This window comes from Notamacropus eugenii, chromosome 1, assembly GCF_028372415.1.
Source record: "Notamacropus eugenii isolate mMacEug1 chromosome 1, mMacEug1.pri_v2, whole genome shotgun sequence".
In the NCBI taxonomy this organism is placed as follows: domain Eukaryota; kingdom Metazoa; phylum Chordata; class Mammalia; order Diprotodontia; family Macropodidae; genus Notamacropus; species Notamacropus eugenii.
Window position 1 is genome coordinate 712,122,254 of NC_092872.1, and position 22,798 is coordinate 712,145,051.

Here is a 22,798-nt window from a genome sequence, read left to right on the forward strand (position 1 = left end):
CCCCTGGCTCCCGCGCTTCTGCCCCCGAGCGGCAGGTCCTTTTGGCCCCTTCTAGGGGGCCGTGTCTTGTATCGGTCTAGAACAGGGCGGGTCCGTGTCCCAGCGCCCCGCCTCGCGGGACTGGTTACCTCGGGAGGTTGAGGCAGAGCCGGGCTGCCCTCGGTTGTCAATAGGAAAACTAAATGGGGACTTGGAATTATTTTCACGTTTGTAGCAGTGCCTACTGGTAGTACTTTTCATTGACTTCAGAATACCCGCTTTATTATCCATTCCCCCATTTTTTTTAGCATTCCTTAACTTTACACCCCAAATTTTCGACTTCGGGGACACAGCGCACTGCCCTAATACATTCTTGCAGTGTGTGAATAAGCAAGTGAAGAGCATTTCGCAGCTGATTTGTTAGTTGTGCTTGTCATTTCGAGTGAGTTGAGTGGGACATTGCTGGAGAACCCCAGGCAGAAAAGTGCAATAATTTGCTTGAGTTTACGAAAAAGGCATCGTGACAAGAGATAGCGTTGTACACCCTGATTCAAACTGAAGTCAGTAAATTCTTTTTTGGTCTGTGCATTAGTGGCTTATTCTTTTCACTAAAAGGTTAACAAGTAAATCAAACCTTTTGTGTTAGCTATGGGTAGTCTCAAGTGGAGACCTTGGAATATGACTTACTTGGAGGAACATTTTGTAAATATTTTAAAATATATTAATTTTAGGTGTTTATTCTTCTTAGTGCTTTTCAACTACAGAGTCCTTTGATTTAGGAAATTGGTGCTGTTTAAAGTTTGTTTGTAGGAAGATAATTTTTTGTTGTAAGTGTTGGACTTGAGAAAGATTCCGGACAAGTTAAAGTCGATTTGATGTTATATAGTAGTGCTGTTTGTTCAGTACAGTAACCGCCTACATTTCTGTAGTACTTTACAGTTTGCTTTGCTTACACCTGAATGATGTATGTCCTCTGTCTCTATTTTACAGATAATTAAAGAGACTCAGAAAAATTGTGATTTCAAACTACTCATAATGCTGGGAAACACTAAACATCTCTGAATGTGCAGATATTTTTTTGTCACCTAATACATGTACCAGCATGTTTTTCTTTTGAATTATATTTTTACACAGTAGAATTAGAAATCTGATATATGTTAAAAAAATTTAACTTAGGGTCTCTAATGGTTTTATATAGTGGAGTGTTTTTTCAATTTCTCACTCTTACAAGACTTATACACTGAGTAGAACGGTTTTTACTTTATGAACTCTTCAGTAATATGTTATGCTGAAGACAGTACTGTCAGTTTAACAAACAAATATTCATGAAACATCAATGAAATATAATTATTTTGAGAAAAATGTTTTGAACAAACATATTAAGGTGTTGTGAAAACTTACATGCTGCTCCATTTGCGACTACTTCTGTCTTTGGGAGGCTTTTCTGTCAGAATGGAGACTTAGTAGCATGATTTGGATTAAAAAGTTACATGTTTATTCTTGATATAGCTGAGGTATTTAATTTTTTAAGAGGCAAAAACTAGATGCTCGAACAGTATTTCATTGTTAAAACTGGACTTCAAGTTATCAGCAGGAGTTAAGGATTTTAATATTTCTGGAGTGTATTATTCAAACTTAAAATGACTTGCATTCTGAGATTTTAGCTTCAGCAAATCTACACCTACGATCTGTCCACAAAGACAACTTGGTTAGCTGTTCTAGATTCTCAAGATGATTTGCTCTTTGTGTTATATTTAGATTCCAGTTCGTTTCTTGCTTTTAGCTTCCTTCTCTACTTTTTGTTGCTTTCAGTTTTTGTATAGTAGTATTGACAAACAGTTTAGTTTGGGGAGGATTTATATTTCTATTTTTTGGCTTGTAAGTTTAAAAAAAGTCATTCTTTTGTGAAAGTTCCTACCTGTGTTAGGATCATCTTTGTTGTTTTGGTTAGAAAACTTGCCTGAATAGAAAAAAAGGAAGTAGAAAGGCAAGAAAGGTGTCATCTGTACTTTGAAGACAAATGAAATTTTCCTTTTCTTTTAAGGAGTGGCACTGGTGAACACTTAACTTTGGCATGAGTCTGGGCCTCTATAAGAAGTCAGTTTAAAAGGGAAAAAGTCATAAAGTTAAAAAAAAAACACACCTCCAGCTCACTGGCTAACCACTTCCAGTCAACTAAGACTTCAGTATGAAAGGGCATACTTTTCCTGGGGACTCCAACATTTGACTAAAATATTAACTCTTTCAGTCTTAGTTAAATTAAACAGTTAAGTCATTTTTTGTTTAATAACTCAAGAGGAAGTATATTTGCAGCCTTTGATACTTTCTGAATAATTGAAGATAGTTTAAAGGCAAGCTTTTTTTTTTTATTGTGTTAGAATACAGTAGTCACAGTGTAATCTGATACATGGCTGCTTTGCTAACCTCAGACTACTGCTTGTAGATGGTATTTGTGTTTTGCCAACTGAGCATCTCTTGCCTTTCAAATTGTTAGGTTTCGAGGTTAGTGTTATGGATCCCTGGGAATAATGAAATGTGAGAGCTACATAAATTTATAAAGCTGAATTTCCATTTTTTAAGAAAAAAGCATACTTGAGGGTTAAAAGACTTTATAGTCTGATATTTGGTATTCAAAGCTGAATCTTTGAAATCAATTAATGTTCATAAAACCCAAAGTTAGCAAGAAGAGTCCTCTTAGTTTTAGTTTTGGGGGTGGGGTATATCTTCTTTGTTGTCCATGTTTGACTCAGGTACTTTTAACGCACTATATTATATAAAGCTACTTGCCAGAAGTTCCCACTACTCATTTATTAATCTATTCTTTATTTATCAAACCTCACTAATGGAAAATAGTCTCAACTTCATCTTGATACTGAGCAAAGTTAAATTTTTTATTACTATTTCTTAATGTTCTGCCCAGAGTACATAGTTTCCTTCTCATTTAAAACTTTGCTTTTTATAAATTATACTGATATTAAAAGTCTGGCAATGATCTGAGGTATTGTAAAGCAATCTTAGGAATGACATGTTTTATGCATATATATATATATATATATATATATATAAAATCTTACATGTATGACTAAAACTTTATAACTACTAAGTATCTAGGGATGTTTTTTTGAAAGTACAGAGGACTTTATTGTAGAGTTCCTTTTTCTTCTACTCTAGTGCATAAGTATTTTTAGATGCATTGTTTCATTTGATCCTCACCACATCTCTGGGAGCTAGGTGTCCCATTTTACAGATGAGGAAAATCAAGGCAAAACTTGGTTTAAGACCTAGAGAAGTTTTAAGTGACTTGTTCAGAGTCACACTGCTATTAGGCAGAATTTGAGTTCAATTCTCTTTCTCACTCAAGATTCATTCTCATTTTATGTTCCCTGGCCTCAAGGAGCATAAAATACTGTGACCACTGTTTCCTTTTGTAACTTCCTCTGATGCCTAGGGCATGCAAATACTGGGTCTTGATTAGTACAAATAATAAAACCACAGAAGTGGTCATATAATTTCCATTGGGCTAGAACCAGTTACCGTATTTACATAATTGTAACTTCAAATAGTACATATTCAGACATATCATTCTACTTCTGCTTTAAGGTAGAATGGGAAAGAAATCTTGCATGTATTTTTTATGACATCAGGAAGCCCTGATTTACCTGAATTTGATGGGAATTCTTTGCCTTAATTTGCAGATTTCTACTCCTTCCCTTATATATGAATCCAGTTCTTCCTCCCATATTTTGATAGTTCATAACTTCAAAAACCTTAAACCTGTGTTTTAGAAAAGGAAGTTTTCTAGATATACTAATAGGAAGTAAGGGAAAAGAAGTTCAAATTTTAAAAAAGTTTTCTTTGGATGTTATTCCATTAAATTGGGGAAAATAAGTTTTATCATTTAATATGTGACTTACAGTCATACTGAGTAATTTTTAAGCCTTTGAGTTATGCTGTTAGAATCCTATTGTTGGCAGGTAAGGATCTAATAGAATTACTGTCCCATTGTACTCCTGGTAACCCATTAGTAGATAATAGTGTTGACCTTATAGAAGAAAGGTTCTCAGGTTCAGAAATTGTATCCTAGACTGTTATCTTCATGTTGCTGAATGTGCTTGGGATATCGTATCTCAGGAATTTACTTTTTGCACATTTCTTTATGCTCTTCCATTAATGTTATTCCAAAACTACCCACAAGACTTAACTGACACTATTCAACAAATGTCCAAGTGCCTACAATGTGCAGGGAACTGTTCTAAGCCTTGTTAGTGTAATATTTTAAAATTAAAAAACAGCAATCATATTAGTGATGATGCCCACAAAGAGTTCTCCTTTTACTCACACTGTGATGGACATAGATTGTGTAAGTATTATCCCTGTTTACAGAAGAGCAGACTGAGACTCAGACATGTTAAATGACTTGCTTAGAGACATATCTAACACATGTTAGAGCCTAGATTGGAATGCATGCCTCTTGACTTAACGCTCAATGTTTCAGTGTTCTATCTAAGGATGATGTCCTATTTAAGTTTTCATTGGCTTTTTATTAGGTGATTTGGTGTTCCTTCATGTACTGGATAGTTTTGATAACTGAATTGTCATCTAAAACTTTCTTTTCTTGGACATTGAATTAGTGGTGTCAGACTCATTCTTGCAGGCAGCTTATTGACTTGGAAAACCACAAATTTACATTATCTATGTTATATTGTATTTTTATTTATTTTGTCAAACATTTCCAAATTACATTTTTTTTTCCAAATTACATTTTATTAGATTCTGGCAGCACTTGGGAATTTTGCAGGCCGGACACAGTCCTTGAGTTTGACATCTTTGTTTTAAATTATGTTTTTCAGGATATCAAACATTAAATTGTTAGCTCTTTTCCTACTTCCTAACCCCCAAACAAAAGGAGCCACCAACTTGGATGCAGAATTACCTTTCTAAACTTTCTTAAACTTGTACTAAAATATTATTAAGATCATGGAGAATTAGAAGAAGCCTTGAAGGGACCTTGGAGGCTATCTAACCTAACAACTCTTTTCCTTTTCCTTTTTTGATAATTTTAAGGTAAGGCTTAGAAATTACCCAGAGAGCCACCTCTATTTAACCTGCTTAAAATCGCTGTGATGATCCTGTTGGATCACATTAAACTGGACTTGATTTAGGAAGTTTCTTCTTGTATCTAAATTCATCTTTTAATTCAGTGCCCCCAATTGATCTGGATCGATTTTGGTTTGCTTTAATCTTTCTGTTTCTTCATTTGTTCTAGAATTTGAACAGATTATACTTTGTCAGCAAATACTCACAAAAGCAATTTTTCTATCCATCCTAGGAAATCACTTAAGAACTCTGAGGTGACGCTTAACTTTTTGCTTTTGGTATCACTTACAATATGTATTATATGGTGTGTTGGATTTTGAAGTATAGTATTGTTTCTTCCTCTTTTTGTTTTAATGGAATTATGGCTACTATAGAAGTAGAATAACCATTTAGTTATTAAGAGTCTTTTAACAAGTTAGATCTTTAATTATTGGTGAGGGCTATAGAGTAAAGAGAATAGAAACTCACTGTCTTAAAGGGACCTAAAGTTGGTCAGCTAGCATTTACTGAGTACTTACTATGTGTCAGTCACATAGTAAGTTCTAAGTGCTGGGGTTACAGAGAAAGGCAAAAAAAAGTTTCATAGGAAGACAGAAAAGATGAACAAAGAATAACACAAAGAAATACAGCGGACAGAAGTAAGGACATCTCTGCTAGCAGCAGCACAGAGTTAGGAAGAGATAAAATGGAGATAAAACTATAGGAAATAAGGACACTTTATGGAAGGAGAAAGGAAAAGCTTCCTGAAGGAGGGGAACTTGAAGTATGATTGACAAAACCAGGAAGACTTTTCAGATTATAGTCACCAGCTTATGTGAAAATTCAGAATTTGGGATGGGCAAGGCAAGAATGCTGGGATCCTAGATCTGGAATGTGTGGTGGGTGAAAGATGAAGTAACACAAAGGTTCAAGCTTTTGAGCAGATGGATTTATTAAGCAGTACATGCCAGTTGCTTAACAAATCCAGACTAGGCCCCTTTCTTAGCTTAGGACTGGCCCCTGAAAATAGGAGGAGAACAACTTGTATACATTAAAAATATTCAAATATGACCAATTAAAAGAATAATTAACCACGATCCTACATTGGGTAATCTGATTTCCAGTTGGAGGAAAAATTAGCTACTTTCTAAGTTGGGGGGATAGAGCAAACAGGTATAGTTCCCTGAAATCTGAAAAAGAGGTGTGAAGTGTCCCATTCCTCCCATTCTTCCAGTGTCTGTATACAATCAAAGGAATGTGGAAACAATAACTGATTGATTAGTATGGAGTTTTCAAGTAAGACATATGGATTCCTTGAAATGTACAGTTGTGAGAAAACTCATTGCATCAATCTTTGGTTTTGACTAAACTGAGGGCCTTAGTTTAGGGGTCTCCAAGCAGCAGGTGGAGGTGGTCCAGCTTCCTAGACACATGGGCTAGGTTCAAACAGTGCATTATGGTTTTCTCCCAATTCCTACAGTTGAATAAAGTTTTCTCAGAGGACATAATTTGGACCAGACTCATAATTGAATAGAAAAAGAACTTAGCTCCAGAACTAAGTCATAAGGTAGAGTCAGTGTGGTTCACTCAGTTCCCACAGTTAACCACTTGCTGTCCTAGTCCCCTCAATTCCGTTCAGTGGAAGAGACCTTAGAGACCATTTGGCATAACTCCCTCATTTCATAGATGAAGAAATTGAAGCTACGGAGGCCAGGGACTTGCTTTGGTTACACATGGATTTGTAAGCAACAGAGGAAGGCTTTGAGATTCCAGAACCAGAGTTCTTTCCAATGTAAATGTTATGCTGTCACCTCAAGCAGATACACTTGGTCAGCACAGAGCCTTCTGGGGAGGCCCAAGATGATAATGGCTGTCTCTTCCCTATTACTGTCTTCACCAGCCTCATGGTCCTCTCATTTCTAGCTGGATTACTGCCCTAAACTTCCAAGAGGTCCTCCCACTTCCTTTCCCTTCCTTAATTTAAATTCCGTGTTTGAGTGTGCATACACACATAGTCATGTCACTAATTAGCTCAAGCTTACTGCTTTAATGTGGGTCCATAAACTTTAAAAAAAAATTAAGACAGCTGTATTTCAGTGTAATTGACTTCTTTTGTAATCCTATATATTTTATTTTATGCGTTTAAAAACATGATTCTGAGAAGGGATCTGTAGGATTTACCAGACTGCCAAAAGGAGTCTATTGCAAAGAAGGTTAAGAACCCTTGGTTCTGGTGAGTTAAATTTAAACATTCTGGTCCTGATTTCATGGCTGCTTATAATCTGGTACCTTCCTTTCATCCTAGTGTTCTTTCATGTTACGTGTGTGCGTGTGTATGTGTGGTGTTCTCTCTATTCTGTGTGTGTGTATATATAAATTTTTTTTCTTTGTACTAGAAAAGTAGTGTGGTTAAGTAAAAAGATCACTACACTTAGACCTGAGTTTGAATTCTGCTTCTGATGCTTATTAACATGAACAAATCAGTTAGCCTCTCTAAGTTTATTTCCTCATTTGTAAAATGGGGATAATAATACAAGTATACCTTAAGAGAACTATAGTGAGTATCAAACCTGATAACTGTGGGTGTCCCACTTCTGTTCTCCCTGGATACTATATTACTAGGTGATCTCATCAGCTCTCATTGATTCTGATATTATATTTATGCTGATGTTTCTCATATCTACTTATCTAGCTCCAGTTACTTATTGGACATCTTGAACTGGACATCTTAAATCTTAAACTCAACGTTATCTAAAACTGAACTAATAATCTTATCCCAATAAATAAACCCTCCCCTCTTCCTAATTTCCCTATTACTATTGAAGGTATCAACATCCTCACAGTCACCCAGGCTCATGACCTGTCATCCTTCACTCTTTCCCTCATCTCCCGTATCTTATCTTTTTGTTGGCAAAGTCTTGATCTCAAGATCAAGGTTTCCTAACATCTTGTAACTATAGGGCCCTTTTCTCTTGCTATTGCTTTAAGGTATAAGTGTGATCAGTGTTACCTTCCCTACTCACTAAACTCCTTTGACTTCCCTTTACCTTCAAGATCAAATATAATATCTTTGTTTGGCAGTCAAAGACTTTTAAAACCTAGCCCTTCCACCTTTCCAGTATTTTTCCATGTTACATTTCCTCCTGTTCTCTTCCTTGCCCCCCATATTCTCTGAACCAGTGACCCTGGCTTCCTTACTGTTCCTAGAACGAGAAACACCATCTTCTAACTCAGCGTTTTCTCTGACTGGCCCCCCTGCCTGAAATGCTCCCCCTCCTCATCTCTGCCTTCTGGCATCCCTGGCTTCCTTCAAATACCAGCTAAAATTCCATCTTCTTGCTCTGTTACTCTTTATTCTACTGCTTTTGTTGATTATTTCCAATTTATCCTGTTTGTACGTGGTTATTTGCATGTTTTCTCCTCAGTTGGACTGTGAGCTGCTTGAGGGCAGAGATTATTTTGTTCCCTTTTTTTTGTATCTGTGCTTAGCACAGTGCCTGGCACATAGTAGGTGCTTAATGTTTATTGATTGACTGAAATAGTAATGTTAGTGAAATGTTCTGCAAACTTCAAAGTACCCTATAAATGTCTGCTACTGTTCTGTAATTATTAATCAGACTGTACTGCTGGCTGTCCACTAGTCAAACTCCATTGATTCCCACCTCACTTTTGCATATTCAACCCTTTATTATGAATTTCCTCTTCTCTCTGCCTATTAAATTCTAATCTCTTTGTTAGAAGCATTCAATGCCTTCTTCCCTGATCTTTCTTTTGGAAGCAGCTAAGTGATACAGTGGATCACTGGAGTGAGAGTGACCTGAGTTCAAATCCTGCCTCATGCTCTTTAACTGAGTGACTCCAGGGAAGTTGCTTTGCTCACCAGTAAAATGTCACCTACCTCATAGGGTTGTTGTGGGAGGCAAAGGAGATGACATTTAAAGTACTGTATAAGTGCTAGTTATTGTTATCATGGTCTGGAGGGCAGCTAGGTGGCACAGTGGATAGAGTGAGTGCCTGGAGGCAGTAAGACTCATCTTCCTGAGTTCACATCTGACCTCCTTCTTCCTAGCTGCGTGACCCTGGGCAAGTTACTTAACCCTGTTTTCCTCAATTTCTTCATCTGTAAAATGAGCTGGAGAAGGAAATGGCAAACTGCTCCAATATCTTTGCCAAGAAAATCCTAAACGGGGTCACAAAGAATCGAACATGACTGAAAAAAACGACTGAACAAAGTTAATAATGATGCTTACTACCTCCAGCCTCACAGGTTTTGACTTAGACTTCTTATTTGGAACAACTTCTTTAATTTTGGTACCACATTTTGGGAAAGATACAGATAAATTGGAGCAGGTCCAAAGCAGGGGTGATAGGGTGGTGAGAGAACTAGAAACATTCTGTAACGGGTTGAAGTAATTAGGGATATTTAGTCTGGAGAAGAAAAGTTAGGGCGTTGTGATAGCTATCTCTAAGTATCTGAGTGGTCATGGAGAAAAGGAATTAGACTTGAGCTCTTGGTCTCAGAGAACAGAACTAGAAGAGATGCTAGCTAGTAATGGCTAGCGTTTATATAACTTTAAAGTTTGCCGTCAACTCTGGAGTAGGTGGTATTGTTAGCCCCATTTTCCAGAGGAGGAAAACTGAAGCGGAGAGAGAGGAGGTGACTTGCCAAGAGTCGCACAACTAAGTGTTTGAGGATTTGAACTAGCCACCTCACTGCCTAGATTTGGAGAAGGTGCTGGGAAGCAAATTATGGTTTGATGTAAGGGAAAACTTATTAATCATTCAGTTGGCAAGCATTTATTAGATACTACTGTGTGCCAGGAACCGTGTTCAGTACTGGAGATAGAAGGAAAACAAACAAATTAAAGGTGCTCACACTTAGAGATATCCTCCATTCAGATAACTACAAAATGCATAAAATATTTGATTGTTAGTATACCAAGGCACACTTAGGACTTATATAAATGTAATTATAATACATTCTTTACAAAACAAAGCAACACCAAGAAAGAGAATCATTGTTCATTATGGTGTGTTTCCTTTGTGATAGAAATGAGTACTACCCAAAATTAGTGTATGGATTTATAGACTTGTGCAGTGCTTCTCAAACTTCCAAAGGGCTGTTTTATAGAACTAAGTAAAATAAATAACACATCATTTGGAGAAACAAAAGGTTTAGAACCTCAAGGGAAATGGGGAAAAAAGAAGGAATAAAAGAGACATTAACATCAGATTCCAAAAAATTGAAAAGTGAATCAGTGGCAAAAACCAGATAAATGAGATCCAGAGACAGTAAAATGTAGCTTCTTATTCACTCAACCCAGGAACATATTGCTGGGTCAAAAAACAAACAAAAACAACTTCATTCACAAGAACTATTAAAGCAACTGGAAAACAGGTTAGCAGAAAATAAATTTAGACTAGTATAATCTACCATATAACTATACCATATACCATATAAGATAGATACATTAAATATAAAATTTCATGTCATTCAAAGAGGAGAAAGAATGGAGGTATTTATCAGATCTTTGTAAGATTTATAAGGGATTGCAAAGAGGATTGTTAGTCAAACAGTAGATGGGATGATCATAAAAGATAAAATTAATGATTTAGATCAGTGGTGTCAAATTCAATTGGAAACAAGATCCCTTTAGCTTCATATTACCTTAAAAAACCGCAAATTAACATTATGTTGTATTTTTATGTATTAAATAATTCCCAATTACATTTTAATCTGGTTGGAACCAGATTAATTTAGTTTGCTGCCTGCAAATTTGCTACCTCTGATTTAAAAAGATCTGAAATTTAAAAGTTTCTTTATGAACAAGATTAGTGCAGCCAGAATAAAACTGTCTGGTTGTGGAAAAATTTTTTTGTATCAGATAAATGTGATATTCTTCATTCCATGTTGTTGGCACTTTATGCTCTGAACTGAAGGTCCTGAGACCAAATACTTGGCTTGATATTCTCTGGGAACAGTCACCTCTTAATGCACTCTTACCCTCTTCTAACTTTTGTTATAAAAACTGTAATCCAATCAGCACTACTTTTACCTCTGGAAAGGGTGTGTGATTCATCTGCCTCAAATATTACCATCTTTGTGACTTCTAGACTATAACTTCCTGTAAACCACTTCCCTGTGTTTCTCCCATTAGACTGGATGAAGGACAGTTTAAGGACAGTTACTATCTTTTGTATTTCTATGCTGTATGCTTATTACTGCATTTGGCACATAGGAAGCACTTAGTAAATTTTTTTCATTTGGTCAGGAAACTCTGTTATTGAATTAATGAACTATAAGGAATTAATGAAAATATGTAGGACCAAGAGCCATTCCCTATTAATTCAGTGTTGAAAGCATATGAATAGTTCTTGAAAGAAGAAATGAAACTCAGCAACCATATTAGAAAAAATGTTCCACGTTGCTAATAATATATTTGTAAAGTGATTAGCACAGTGCCTTGCACATAGTAGGTGCTGTATAAATGCTTACTTCTTTTTCCTTTCCCTAACAGAAATGCAAATTAAATAAATGGTTTTTATGTAATACCTATAAAATTGGCATTTATGTTAAAAGATGGGAATAGCCTTTCACTATGTGGTAGACTGGGAAAACAGGCACCCTTAATACATTCTTGGTAGAGTTATGCATGGTGTAGCTATTCTGAAAAACAATTTGGAATTATTTGAGAAAAACCAAACTACATGCTTTGACCTTCCAGTCACATTTTGGACATGGGCCCCTAAGGTGGGTAAAGTGGATAGAGCATTAGGTCTGGAGGCAGGAAGACCTGAGTTCAAATCTAGCCTTGCATACATACTAGCTGTGTGACCCTGTGCAAGTCAACAATCCTGTTTGCCTCAGTTTCTTTATCCATAAACTGAGCTGGAGAAGGAAACAGCAAACCTCTCCAGTATCTGCCAAGAACACCACAAATGGACTCAGCTGAAATGACTCGACAACAGCAACCCTCAGGTGATCAGACAGGCCTCATAGATGTTAAATTATTTGTAGTAATACTTTCTGCAGCTGCAAAATATCTAAAACAAAATTATGTATGTTAATATTGTGGGATAATATTGTACCATAAGAAATGATTGATCATTCAGATTCAAATTTGAATTCAGGAGTTCAGAGTAACATTGGAAAATTGTATGAATTTATGCAGAGTGAAATTTGCAGAACTAAGAGAACAGTCCATGGAGTGGCTGATACTAATATTTTATTTTGCCATTTGCTTTACTACTACCCCTTTGTAAGTTTATGGAATGTAGATTAAACAGTCAAGGCTAAAAGGGCATCCAGCAGTCTAAAAATGACTTGTATTTGGGCTGCAAAAATGTCTTTCTGTCATACATTCTCATACTTCATTAAATCATCTTGTTATTCTGTGCAAACTTTTCTTTTTAACATTTAAAAATTTTGAACTTTAACACTAAATAAAAGGGAAGTATCTGAATACATGGTAGAATAGAATGGGCGTATTGTACATAAAAATTCCTATCTCTTGCATATGGCTTGCTTTTCTTTTTAAATAAAAGTTCAACATGTGCCTTTATAGCTGTGTTGTCTGTGCTTCTTTCTCACCTTTCTTCTGTCCTTAACAATTTAAAAAAATTCTCAGTGACGACCTTTTCTTTCTTTTTGCTACTCTATCCCCTCTTACCCACTCCTCCTATTGGGGGAAAAAAGGAAAAACAAAGCTTTTTCCACTTTTTTTGACCTCTTTGGGGGTATAGATCTAGTAGTGGTATCATTGAATCAGAGAGTGTGAACATTTTAGTGACTTTTGGGCAGATTTTTCTATTTCCATTGTTAGCTAGGTATAATTGTGTGGCTTTTCAGAGCAAAATAAAGTTGCTTCTTTAAGGTTAAATATAGGTCTTTGCTGAACATATTTAATAGAATTTGGATTGTTTCCTGATTTAACTGATTTTGGTAATGGGACTTCTCAAGTACTGAAAGATGATCAAATGAACTTTTGTCAGTAACTTTTTACAGGGGGTGTCCCTAATGGTGTTCTGTATCTTATGTGCACAATTTTAAAGAAGTACCTTCAACACTTAGAGCTAGAAGGGATCAGCTCAGATGTCATTTAGGTCAGGCTCTTTATTTTTCTTTTGTCAGTGACTTGCGTAAGATGTCAGGTAGTGCAAGGTACCTGAATGTGAACCCTGGCACTTCAAGTCTAACCTTCTTTCATGCTGCTAACCCTTTAATGTTTGAGCTTTATGATTTTATAGTGGAAATTGTGTGAATATGTTGACTAGTGAGGATTTTGTGTAATCATTCATTTATGTATTTTTATTCTCCAGAGGATGCCAGCCCCCATTAGGCTTCGGGAGCTGATCCGGACCATCCGGACAGCCCGAACCCAAGCAGAAGAGCGAGAAATGATCCAGAAAGAATGTGCTGCCATCCGGTCATCTTTTAGAGAAGAAGACAATACATACCGTTGTCGGAATGTTGCAAAATTGCTCTACATGCACATGTTGGGCTATCCTGCACACTTTGGTCAGGTAGGCTTGTGTGGGTCTACCTGCTTCGCTTCTACGTTGGAAGCTCCTTTCACTTCTGTATTTGTATTCCCAGCAACAGGCCCGGTGCCTAGACTGTGATAGGGGCTTCATAAATGCTTGTTAGTTGATGATACTTTTCTGGGATCTTCAGCTTATTTTGTTTTCTTTCTTTTTTTTTTAATTATTCCTATTAATTTTCTTTTAGTTTTTAACATTCACTTCCACAAGATTTTGAGTTCCATATTTTTTCCCCATCTCTCCCCTCCCCTACCCCATGACTGTGTGCATTCTGACTACCCCTTCTCCCAATCTGCCCTCCCTTCTATCACCCTACTTCCCATCTCCTTCCTTTCTGTTTTCCTGTAGGGCAAGATAGATTTCTATACACCATTTCTTCAGCTTATTTTGGCAAGACAGTTTTGGTTTCCTTCATTTTATGTACCTTGCAAGAGTTAGGGAAGCATGTAGTGGTGCTTGCCCTGTTCCTCTCCCCATTGGGAATCTGTTCATATTTTAGTGAGGCAAGATATGGTAGTGGTAGCAAGTTTAAAGATTAATTATTTGGTTCTACTTTATTTCTTATTCTATGGACATTGGATAAGTCTTTTCTACCCAGGTCATGAAAGACTGAAATAACTTTTATCTGATGCTTATAACATACCAAGCCAGTGGTTCTCTTTGGTAAGGAGTTTTGGTTGAAAGTAGCTTATTGTAGTATTTATGTTCAGAAGAGCACACAAGTGTGTACTTGTTTGTACATAAATGTAATATGAACATGTACATGTTTTGTTTTTTCCTGTTACAGATGATTATATAATGCTTCTCCAATAGTTGCATCAGAGGTGGCATGGCAGTTGCTTTTTATATTGTTGTCTTCAAAAGGATTCTAATAACTGGTTGTGGACCAGCCACCATAAATTTACTTAAATTAGGGGTAGGCTGCCTTTATCAGTTGTTGGTGCCACCACATTTAGAGCTTGACCTGAATCTCAGGTCGACCAGCTCTTCACTTGACCATACTATCTCTTGATTTAAGCACATGTGAATCAGTTTATATTTGTGCCTACATGATCATAAACCTTGATGATATATTTTTTTAAAACAAGCCCTTCAAAATTGTTTTTTAAAAATAGTAATTGTAAATGAATAAGAGAGTGCATGAAATCCTGTGCTCCATTGAAATGGTCCAAGGATGCATCCCTTTGAGGGTCTGGAGCACAATAGTATGGCCACTATATCATAAGCCTATGAGTCTTTTTGAATTTGGATTTTAATGTACTTTTGGTGTTACACTGCATAGGTGTTTCAAATTTCGCAGTTTAAAAGTAGAGGTGCTGTATTTTACAGCTGGAGATTTGGGGATGCTGTGATAGTCAGGAAAAAAATGGGTAGTGTCAAGATGCGAAGCTTTTAGAGGGTTAACAGATGGAAAAATTACTTTGATTTATCTTTTGACTGTGGGAGTGCTGACTGAAGGAATTATTTTAATAAGTATTTGGGGGAGAGGATAAAGGTTCTTGGTTGCGCTGGTGGAGGGAAGTTCTTAAATTGTTTTTGGTAAGAACTCACCCCATTTCAGTTTTCCTATTTAAATTAATATTTGAGAAGCCAACAACTTCTTATTAAGGAAAAAGATTTTGTCTTAAAGAAGAGAAAGGTTAATAGTATTAATTTCAATATCCCCCCCTTACTCCCCATCTCCAGGCTTAGAACTACATGTGCCTAAAGTGCCTGTCATTAACCAGCTAACAAAGACCTAGGTCATGGCCTCATTTCAGATATTGCCTCTGACCTTAGACAAATAACTGAATCTCTCTGAATTTCAGTTTTCTGATCTGTAAAATGGGGATAATAGCTATAGCAGTACCTGACTGCCTAACAGGGTTAGATCTCAACTGAGGTCATTGCATGAAGTGATTTGTAAACTTTAAGGCTCCTTCATCTCAGTCTCCTCCTTTTTCTTCTGTCTCTTTCTTCTCTTCCTCCTTCATTTTCTTGTCTTCATTTTCCTCTTCTTCCTCTACTTTTTTTCTCTTCCTTCTCTCTCCTTCCTTCCCCCACCTCCTCTGTGTCTTCCTTTTTCTTCTGTGTCTTCCTATTTCTTCTTCCTGCCCCTCCTTCTCTGCCAAGAGTTGATGGGGCATATGCCACAGCATTAAGTATAGGATGAGTCCTCAGTAAGTCTTTGTTGGCTAATTGATGAAAGCCACATTGGGTTAGATTTAGAGAAACCTGGTATATTAGGATTTGAGCCAAAAATACAGAGAATGAAGTTGAGAAGATGCCAGCAACTGAAAAAGACAGAAAATCCTTTTCCCCAGTTTCTTTTTACCAAATGTATTTTGTGAATAATTGGCTCTACAGCTTTACTTTCTTTTACATGAAAGAAAACAGGCAAGTTTGTCATTTTGTCCATCCACTGGATTTAAGAATAAGAGGTTTTTCTGATTATAGCATTATTTAAGATCAATTGCATTGAGATAAGTTAATGTATATATTTGTAAGAGAAAAATTCTAAACTTGATCATAGTAGAATTTTTTGATATAAATTTTTTTATTTTTCTGAAACTGACATCAAATTTCCATATACATAGAGTAGGAAAAGAGGGTTGTACATGAAACCATGAATTTTTGTTACTGCTTATTAAGTATAGAAGACATTCAACCTGTTAGTTTCAGAGCTATCTCCCTTGTCTTTGTCTAAACCTTCTATTCTGTTCTGTGTAATTTCTTCACAATGTTGTAATCACTATATAAATTGTTCTCCTTGTTTTGTTCACTTTAGTCTATCTCAATTTATACAAGGTTATCCTAGGTTTTTCTGAATCTATCCCTTTCATCACTTCTTATGGTGCAATAATATTCTGTCCTATTCATATACATATAATTTGCCCTTTTAGTCCGTATTTGGTTGTCATTCCCTCCTTAGTTTCCAGTTCTTTGCTACAACAACTGTGGCTATGAATATTTTTGTTTATTTAGGTCTTTTCTTTTTTTCTTTGAACTTCTTATGGTCTTAACTTTGTAATGGCATTACTGGGTGCTAGGGTAGCTTAGCGGTCTGTATAGTTTTAGAAGTTTAATGATTTCCTGAGTTTAAGTTGAAATTGCTTTCCAGAATGGTTATACCAATTCACAGCTCCACCAGCAGTGGAATCTGTCCCTCCCGCAAACTCTGCAACAGTTGTCACTTTCCTTTTTTGTCATCTTTGTCAATCTTTTGTGTGCTTGTTGGAACCTTAGATGTTGTAATTTGCATTCTCATTGTTATTATTATTAGTAGCAGCAATTTGGAACTTTTTTATATGATTGTTGATATCTTGCTTTTTATTTTGATTATTTCTTTTGACCATTTATCTAATGGTATGTAGAATTTGAAAAGGAGTCAGAAGGTGTGGCATGTGGAAGTGGGGAAGTAGGAATAGAACAAATTGTTGAGTAGAAATGAATAATGTAGCACTTGTTCATGTTAAAAGTAGGAGCTAATTTTAAGCTGGGTATGGTCCTCAGATAGAAAATTTTGATGGTCATGGGCAATTAAATTAAGTAGGAGCAAATTTCTGCTCTCTTGCAAAAGTTGTTAGCTTTTGGATAAGAAATAAATAGTGCTGTGAGAGCTAAAAAAAATCAGCTAGTTTAGTACATTGGGAGAATCAGTCACTGTAGAGTTCTTGACTTTGAAATATATAAAGATGCTAAAGGATTTTTTTATTTTAGGATTTAAAAAATGTTAGTTGTAAAGGGCTTGTACTTTTAGTCATGCAGCTTTTCCCCTTTTTTTGTGCTTAAATTCATGTAATAGTAACTGAGACTTATATAGTCCTTTTTGCATAAATTATCTTAGTAGAATCCCTCTTAATTGAATAAGATAATACCTGATGAGGTTATCATGTTTAATTGTTAAAGCATCCAGGATTCTCATTTGGAAAGTGTTAAATATATTAGGTTGATTGAGATCCTTCACCACATACAGCATAGTTCTGGGGAAGCTATACTTTATCCCACAGGAAAGGCCTATATGAAAGGATGGGGTGAAATAATATTGTTATGAGGATCTACTCGTGTGAAAGCATGCTGGGAAGTGTTTTAGTGAAGATCTGAAGATCTGTAGAGGCAGAAGAGAAATTGTTATTAGAATACTTTCCAGGCCTCCTGGATGGACAGAATGAGAAAATGAAAGAGGCAGAAAGGAAACAGATCTCAGGCCTGGCACAGAGATATGACATTGTAGAGATGACAGACTTCAGTTATTCATACATCTGTTGGAGTGCTTTCACTTTCCCTCTGCCCAAAACAGAACAACCAGTAACTTCTCAACTTGCCTGAATGAGAATGGGAAGATCTCTCCCTCTCTCTCTTCTTCTGTTTTATATATATGTAGATATAGATATATACATCTATGTACACATGTGTGTACATATGTATGTATGCACATATATTCTGAATCTGATTTTCCCAGTTAGGAAGAATTAGTTACTCAGGGGAAATGATAGGAATATTGAGGGAGAAATGAGCATTCCCTCCTAAAGTTTGTGATAGAGGAAAAGAAGGCCATACGTTGTGTAATATTTATTCTAGACTTTAGGGGAAAAGATTTTATATGTTCAGGGTTTATAGTTTATTGGTTCAGCCAATTTTACACAGGATTCAGAGAAAGGAGAAGTAGGATCCTATGGACTAAAATTCCATAGGGAAAGCCAGGTCTCTGGGGAATGAGAAGCTCCCCACAAATGTTATTTTGAAGACACAAGAAACCATTTTAGTCAGTATGAATGGTGATTGTTGACTAATGGGATCAGTGTTTATGCACAGGGAACTTAAAGACGAGAAACAAGGCCAAGTAAGAGCTTGAGTTCAAAAGTATGGCATAGCCCAGTAACAATAGTGCTAGGAGTATCAAAGCTGAGAATCAGCTGAGGCCAGTGAGTGAGGAAAGCTAAGAGCAGTGAAGAATTTTTTCTTTTTTTGCTGCTTTTTCTTTTTGCCATGTTGGGGAAAAGAAGTTCAAAGAGAAGATGGGCCTTTTGTGCAGCATGGATGGGGTAATAATACAGGAGATAGAGAAGGCAGAACTGCTCCACTCTGTTTGGCTTCTGTTTTCTTTGTATTGGAAAAAACAGAACATAAAGAGCTTTAGGAGGTGGATACATAAAGTAATTAGTTATATGGTAAGAGGATGCCAATTACCTGTGCAATCACCAGGCCCAGATGAACTACATCCTTGGGGGTTACTGCAAGAACTGGCAAATGTGATCACTAATGCCGTAAATATAAGCTCTGGAAGAGAATAGGTATAGCACCACAGGACCAGAAAGAGAGGAAGTGTCCTGTTCTTCTAGAAGGAAGGAGAGTCTACAAACTAGCATAGTGATTCCTGGCAAAATCCAAGAAATGTTTTAAAAAATCATTTGTTGTTAATACCTTGTTTTTATATCACCTATGTTTCCCAATATTTCCCACCCCGCTTCATTCCCCAAGAACAATCTCTTATAAGAAACTAATCCTTTATTAGAAAAAGTAGGTGGTGGGTGGGAAGCAATTCACTAAAGCTAACAACTTGTTAAAAAAAAAGTTGGATAATACATTCAGTGTTCTGTACACCCATAGACCTTACCTCTGCAAAGGAGTGGGACGAGGTTGCCCTACAATGTATTGTTAAAGGAAAGATTAGTGACCATTGGGAAATGGAAGATCCAGCATGACTTCATCAAGAGCAAGTCATGCAGAATCTAACTTTACGTCCTTTTTTGGATGGGGTTACTAGGCTGGTAGATCACGGCAAAGCTATAAATATTGTTTAACTAGATTTCAGCAAAGCGTATAAGGTCTCCTGCTGTTCTTGTGGACTAGGTGAAGAGAAAGGAGCTAGAGGATTATGCAGTTTCCTAGACCCAGTTGGGTGAATGACTAGATCCAAACTATTCGTTAATGATTTGACTTCATTTTGGTTGAAGATTACTTGTGGTGTGCCCAAAGGATCTGTGCTTTGCACTTAGGTGGTACAGCGATTGGAACAATGAACTTTGAGTCAGGGGGTAGGGTAAGAGAAAAGGAGAGAGAAATAAACATTTCTGTAGCATCTACCATGAGACAGCCACTGATCTAAGCATGTTACAGTTCTCTCATTTGATTCTCACAACAATGCTGGGAGGTAGATGCTGCTATTATCCTCATTTTACAGATGGGAAGATTGAAGCAAACAGGTTAAAGTGATTTGCTCAGGGTTACACGGCTAGTAAGTATTTGAGACTAGAGGTCAGATTTGAACTCTTATCTTCTTGACTTCAGGACTAGCACTGTTTCCTTCATGCTGCTGAGTTGCCTTAGAAGATCCAAATTCAAATCCAGCCTCAGATACTAGTTGTATGACCTGGGTAAGCCACTTAACCAATGTCTGCCTTAGTTTCTTCCTCTGTAAAAATGGGGAAAGTAGCACTTAACCTCTTATGGTTGTTGTGAGGATTGAATGAGATAACATTTGCAAAGTGCTTTTTAAAATCTCCAAGCACTATGTAGCACTATTATTATTATGAACTGTTATTAGTGACTTACATAAAAGCAAAAGTGGTCGATTTGTATTTTCAAATATACAAAGCTGAAAGTACAGCCCTGAGTAACAGAGGCAAGAAATGAAAAAAATCTTGCCAGGTTAGAACATTGAACTAGAGTCTAATAGGGATAAATGTTAAGTCTTATTTGTAGATTCACAAGAATCAACTTTATGTTTACAAGCAGGGGAAGCTGTGGCTAGACATTGGTTTATATGAGGGCTGTAGTGTACTGCTGTCACATTATGAAGTGCTGGTGTGATATGTTGGCCAAGAAAGCTATTGCAGTTTTAGGCTATGTTGAGAAATGTGTCCTGTGCCATCTGAGGCAGGTGATAGCCCTCAGTATATGATAGATATGGAAGACTGCATTTTTGAAAGAAAATTGATGAACTGGAGAGCACATCTCAGAGGGCAGTCAGGATGGTGACAGTCCCTGTAGTTCATGCCATATGAGACTCAGCTGAAGGAATTGGGGATGTTTGCCCAGGAGAAAAGAAGACATTTGGGATCAAGAGCAAGGACATGAGAGTTGCTTCAAGTATTTGAAGGTCTGTCATTTGGAAGCACGGTGAGACTTGTTCTGCTTGTACCTAGTGGACAAAAATAGGACCACTGGGTAAAAACTGCACAAAGCAGAAAACTTGAAGTAAGGAAAGACTAGGTGACTAGACTAGGCTGCTCTAGGGGAGTGCATTCCCCCATCGGAATTGGGCAAGGGCTGGATGAGCTCTTGTCAGGGGTGTTACAAGGGATTTTTCAGGTACAGCCTGGAGTAGGAGACCCCTGAGGTCCCTTTGAAAGCTGAAATTCTCTGATTGTGCTGAAAATTTAAAACAAAAATAGTAAATCAAAGATATAATCTAGGTTAGACAGTTTTTTTGGAAATTACAGCAGTTTTAATTTTCTGTAATTTTTCTATTTGAAGTAATCATAAGGCTTTATTCTTGGTTTACATTGTTATTTAAATATTAGTTCAGTGTCCCCACCTTTTGGAATTTCCTTTGAATTGTGATTATCAAAAGTTGTTTCATACTGTAACTGGTTTTACATGCTTCACCTCTGTGGAGGAAACATGGTTGGTATGTTCCACGTGCAAAATGTGAGTCAGCACCTTTTGCCCAGTTAGCTGGGTGACAGTGGGTTATAGCAGGATGGACACTTGCTTGGGAGTCAGGAGACTTTGATTCTAGGCATGCCATTGGCACTGACTAGTAACCATAATGTTGGGCAAGTTAGCTTCTGGGGCTTTGATTCCTCAGCTATAAACAAAACAAAATGAGATTGGACTGAGGTAGTGGTTCTTTACCTTGTTTGTGTCCTGGACTGCTCTGGTAATCAGGGTGGTAAAGCTGTGCACCCCTGCTGAGAATCATGTTTTAAAGTGTACAGTATAATTTATAGGGATATAAAGGGAACCAACCAATTATATTGAAATAGTTATTAAATCTTAAAAGAACAAGTTCATAGACCCCAGGTTAAGATACTCTTTTCTCTCTTTCCCCCTCCCCCCCCACATGGACTAGAAATTCTAGTCTCTTCTAGCTTAAACTTAATGTCATTGATTTCTATTGTGACACTTGGTGGGCCATAGTAGGTAGCTCCAACTTGTGCTTTTTGTTCTCTGAAATTAAAGAAGTGACTTGGTCATTAATCCTTCTCTACCTGATAGATATCTTGATAGGATCTTTCTAAAACACTTGTTCTTGACATACTCCATCAGTAGATGTCCGTTTCCTTCTTTCTTAATAGACATTAGTCTCATCCCATTATATCATGAGAAATTTCTTCCATGTTCAGCCCTCATTTAAAAAAATTAATTTTTATAATGATGTTTTTTCCTACTGGGTCCCTCCTTCATCTCCTTCCCAAAGAGCCAGAATAACAAAGAGGAAGAAAAAAATTCAATAACACTAACCAACATATTGAAAAAGGTTAACATTACATATAGTGTTCCATATCTCTGGATCTCTGCAAGGAAGAACATGGGGCAAGAGGTTCCTTCTCTTATCTCTTTGGAGCCGTACTCTTGGTCATTATAATTTTGCAGCATTCAGATCCTATTTTGTTTTTTCCATTTATATTGTTTAGTCTTTGTGTATATTGTTTCTCTGGTTTTGCTTGCCTCCATGCTTCTCTATATTTGTCGTAGTCATCATTTCTTACGACATAGTAATATTCTACTGCATAACTAGGATATTTATTAAGAGCTGACAATGTGTCAGGCACTGTGCTAAGGGCTGAGGCTACAAATACAAGCAAATAATACAGGTCTTGTCCTCAAGAAGTGTGTATTTTAACGGAGGAAGATATACAAGCATAAAGCGAGCTGGGAAGGGCTTGGGGGCACAGAAATGGCTTGGCAGTGCTGTCGAGGCCTGCTAAAGCCAAAGCTTGCCTATCAGCCCCGAGGAGGTTCCAGGGATGGAGTTCAGTTTGCCAGGAGGGAGGAGGCAATGAGATGGTGCCTCAAGTTGAGATAACAGGTGGTAAAGATGGCCAGAAGTGCTAGACAAGTTTGAGTCTGGGCACTATAAGGCCAAGGCTTATATTCACAGACCACAACCTGTTTGATATAGCCCCAATTATTTTAACCTAAATTTAATTATGAACTGCCTTAGGAATATTTTTTAATTTTAAACTTACAGAAGAGTTTGGGCAGGAGGGTTTCC

At 36.9% G+C, this 22,798-nt stretch overlaps 1 protein-coding gene across 2 annotated transcripts in view; it reads left to right on the forward strand.

Annotated features, from left to right (window-relative positions):
• Positions 1–22,798, forward strand: part of AP1G1 (adaptor related protein complex 1 subunit gamma 1) — a 66,320-nt gene that overhangs the window by 2,791 nt on the left and 40,731 nt on the right. For both annotated transcript variants that reach the window (XM_072636503.1, XM_072636504.1), the window contains exon 2: positions 13,375–13,578. In XM_072636503.1, the coding sequence (XP_072492604.1) occupies positions 13,375–13,578 (204 nt within the window). The remainder of the gene's footprint in view (positions 1–13,374; positions 13,579–22,798) is intronic.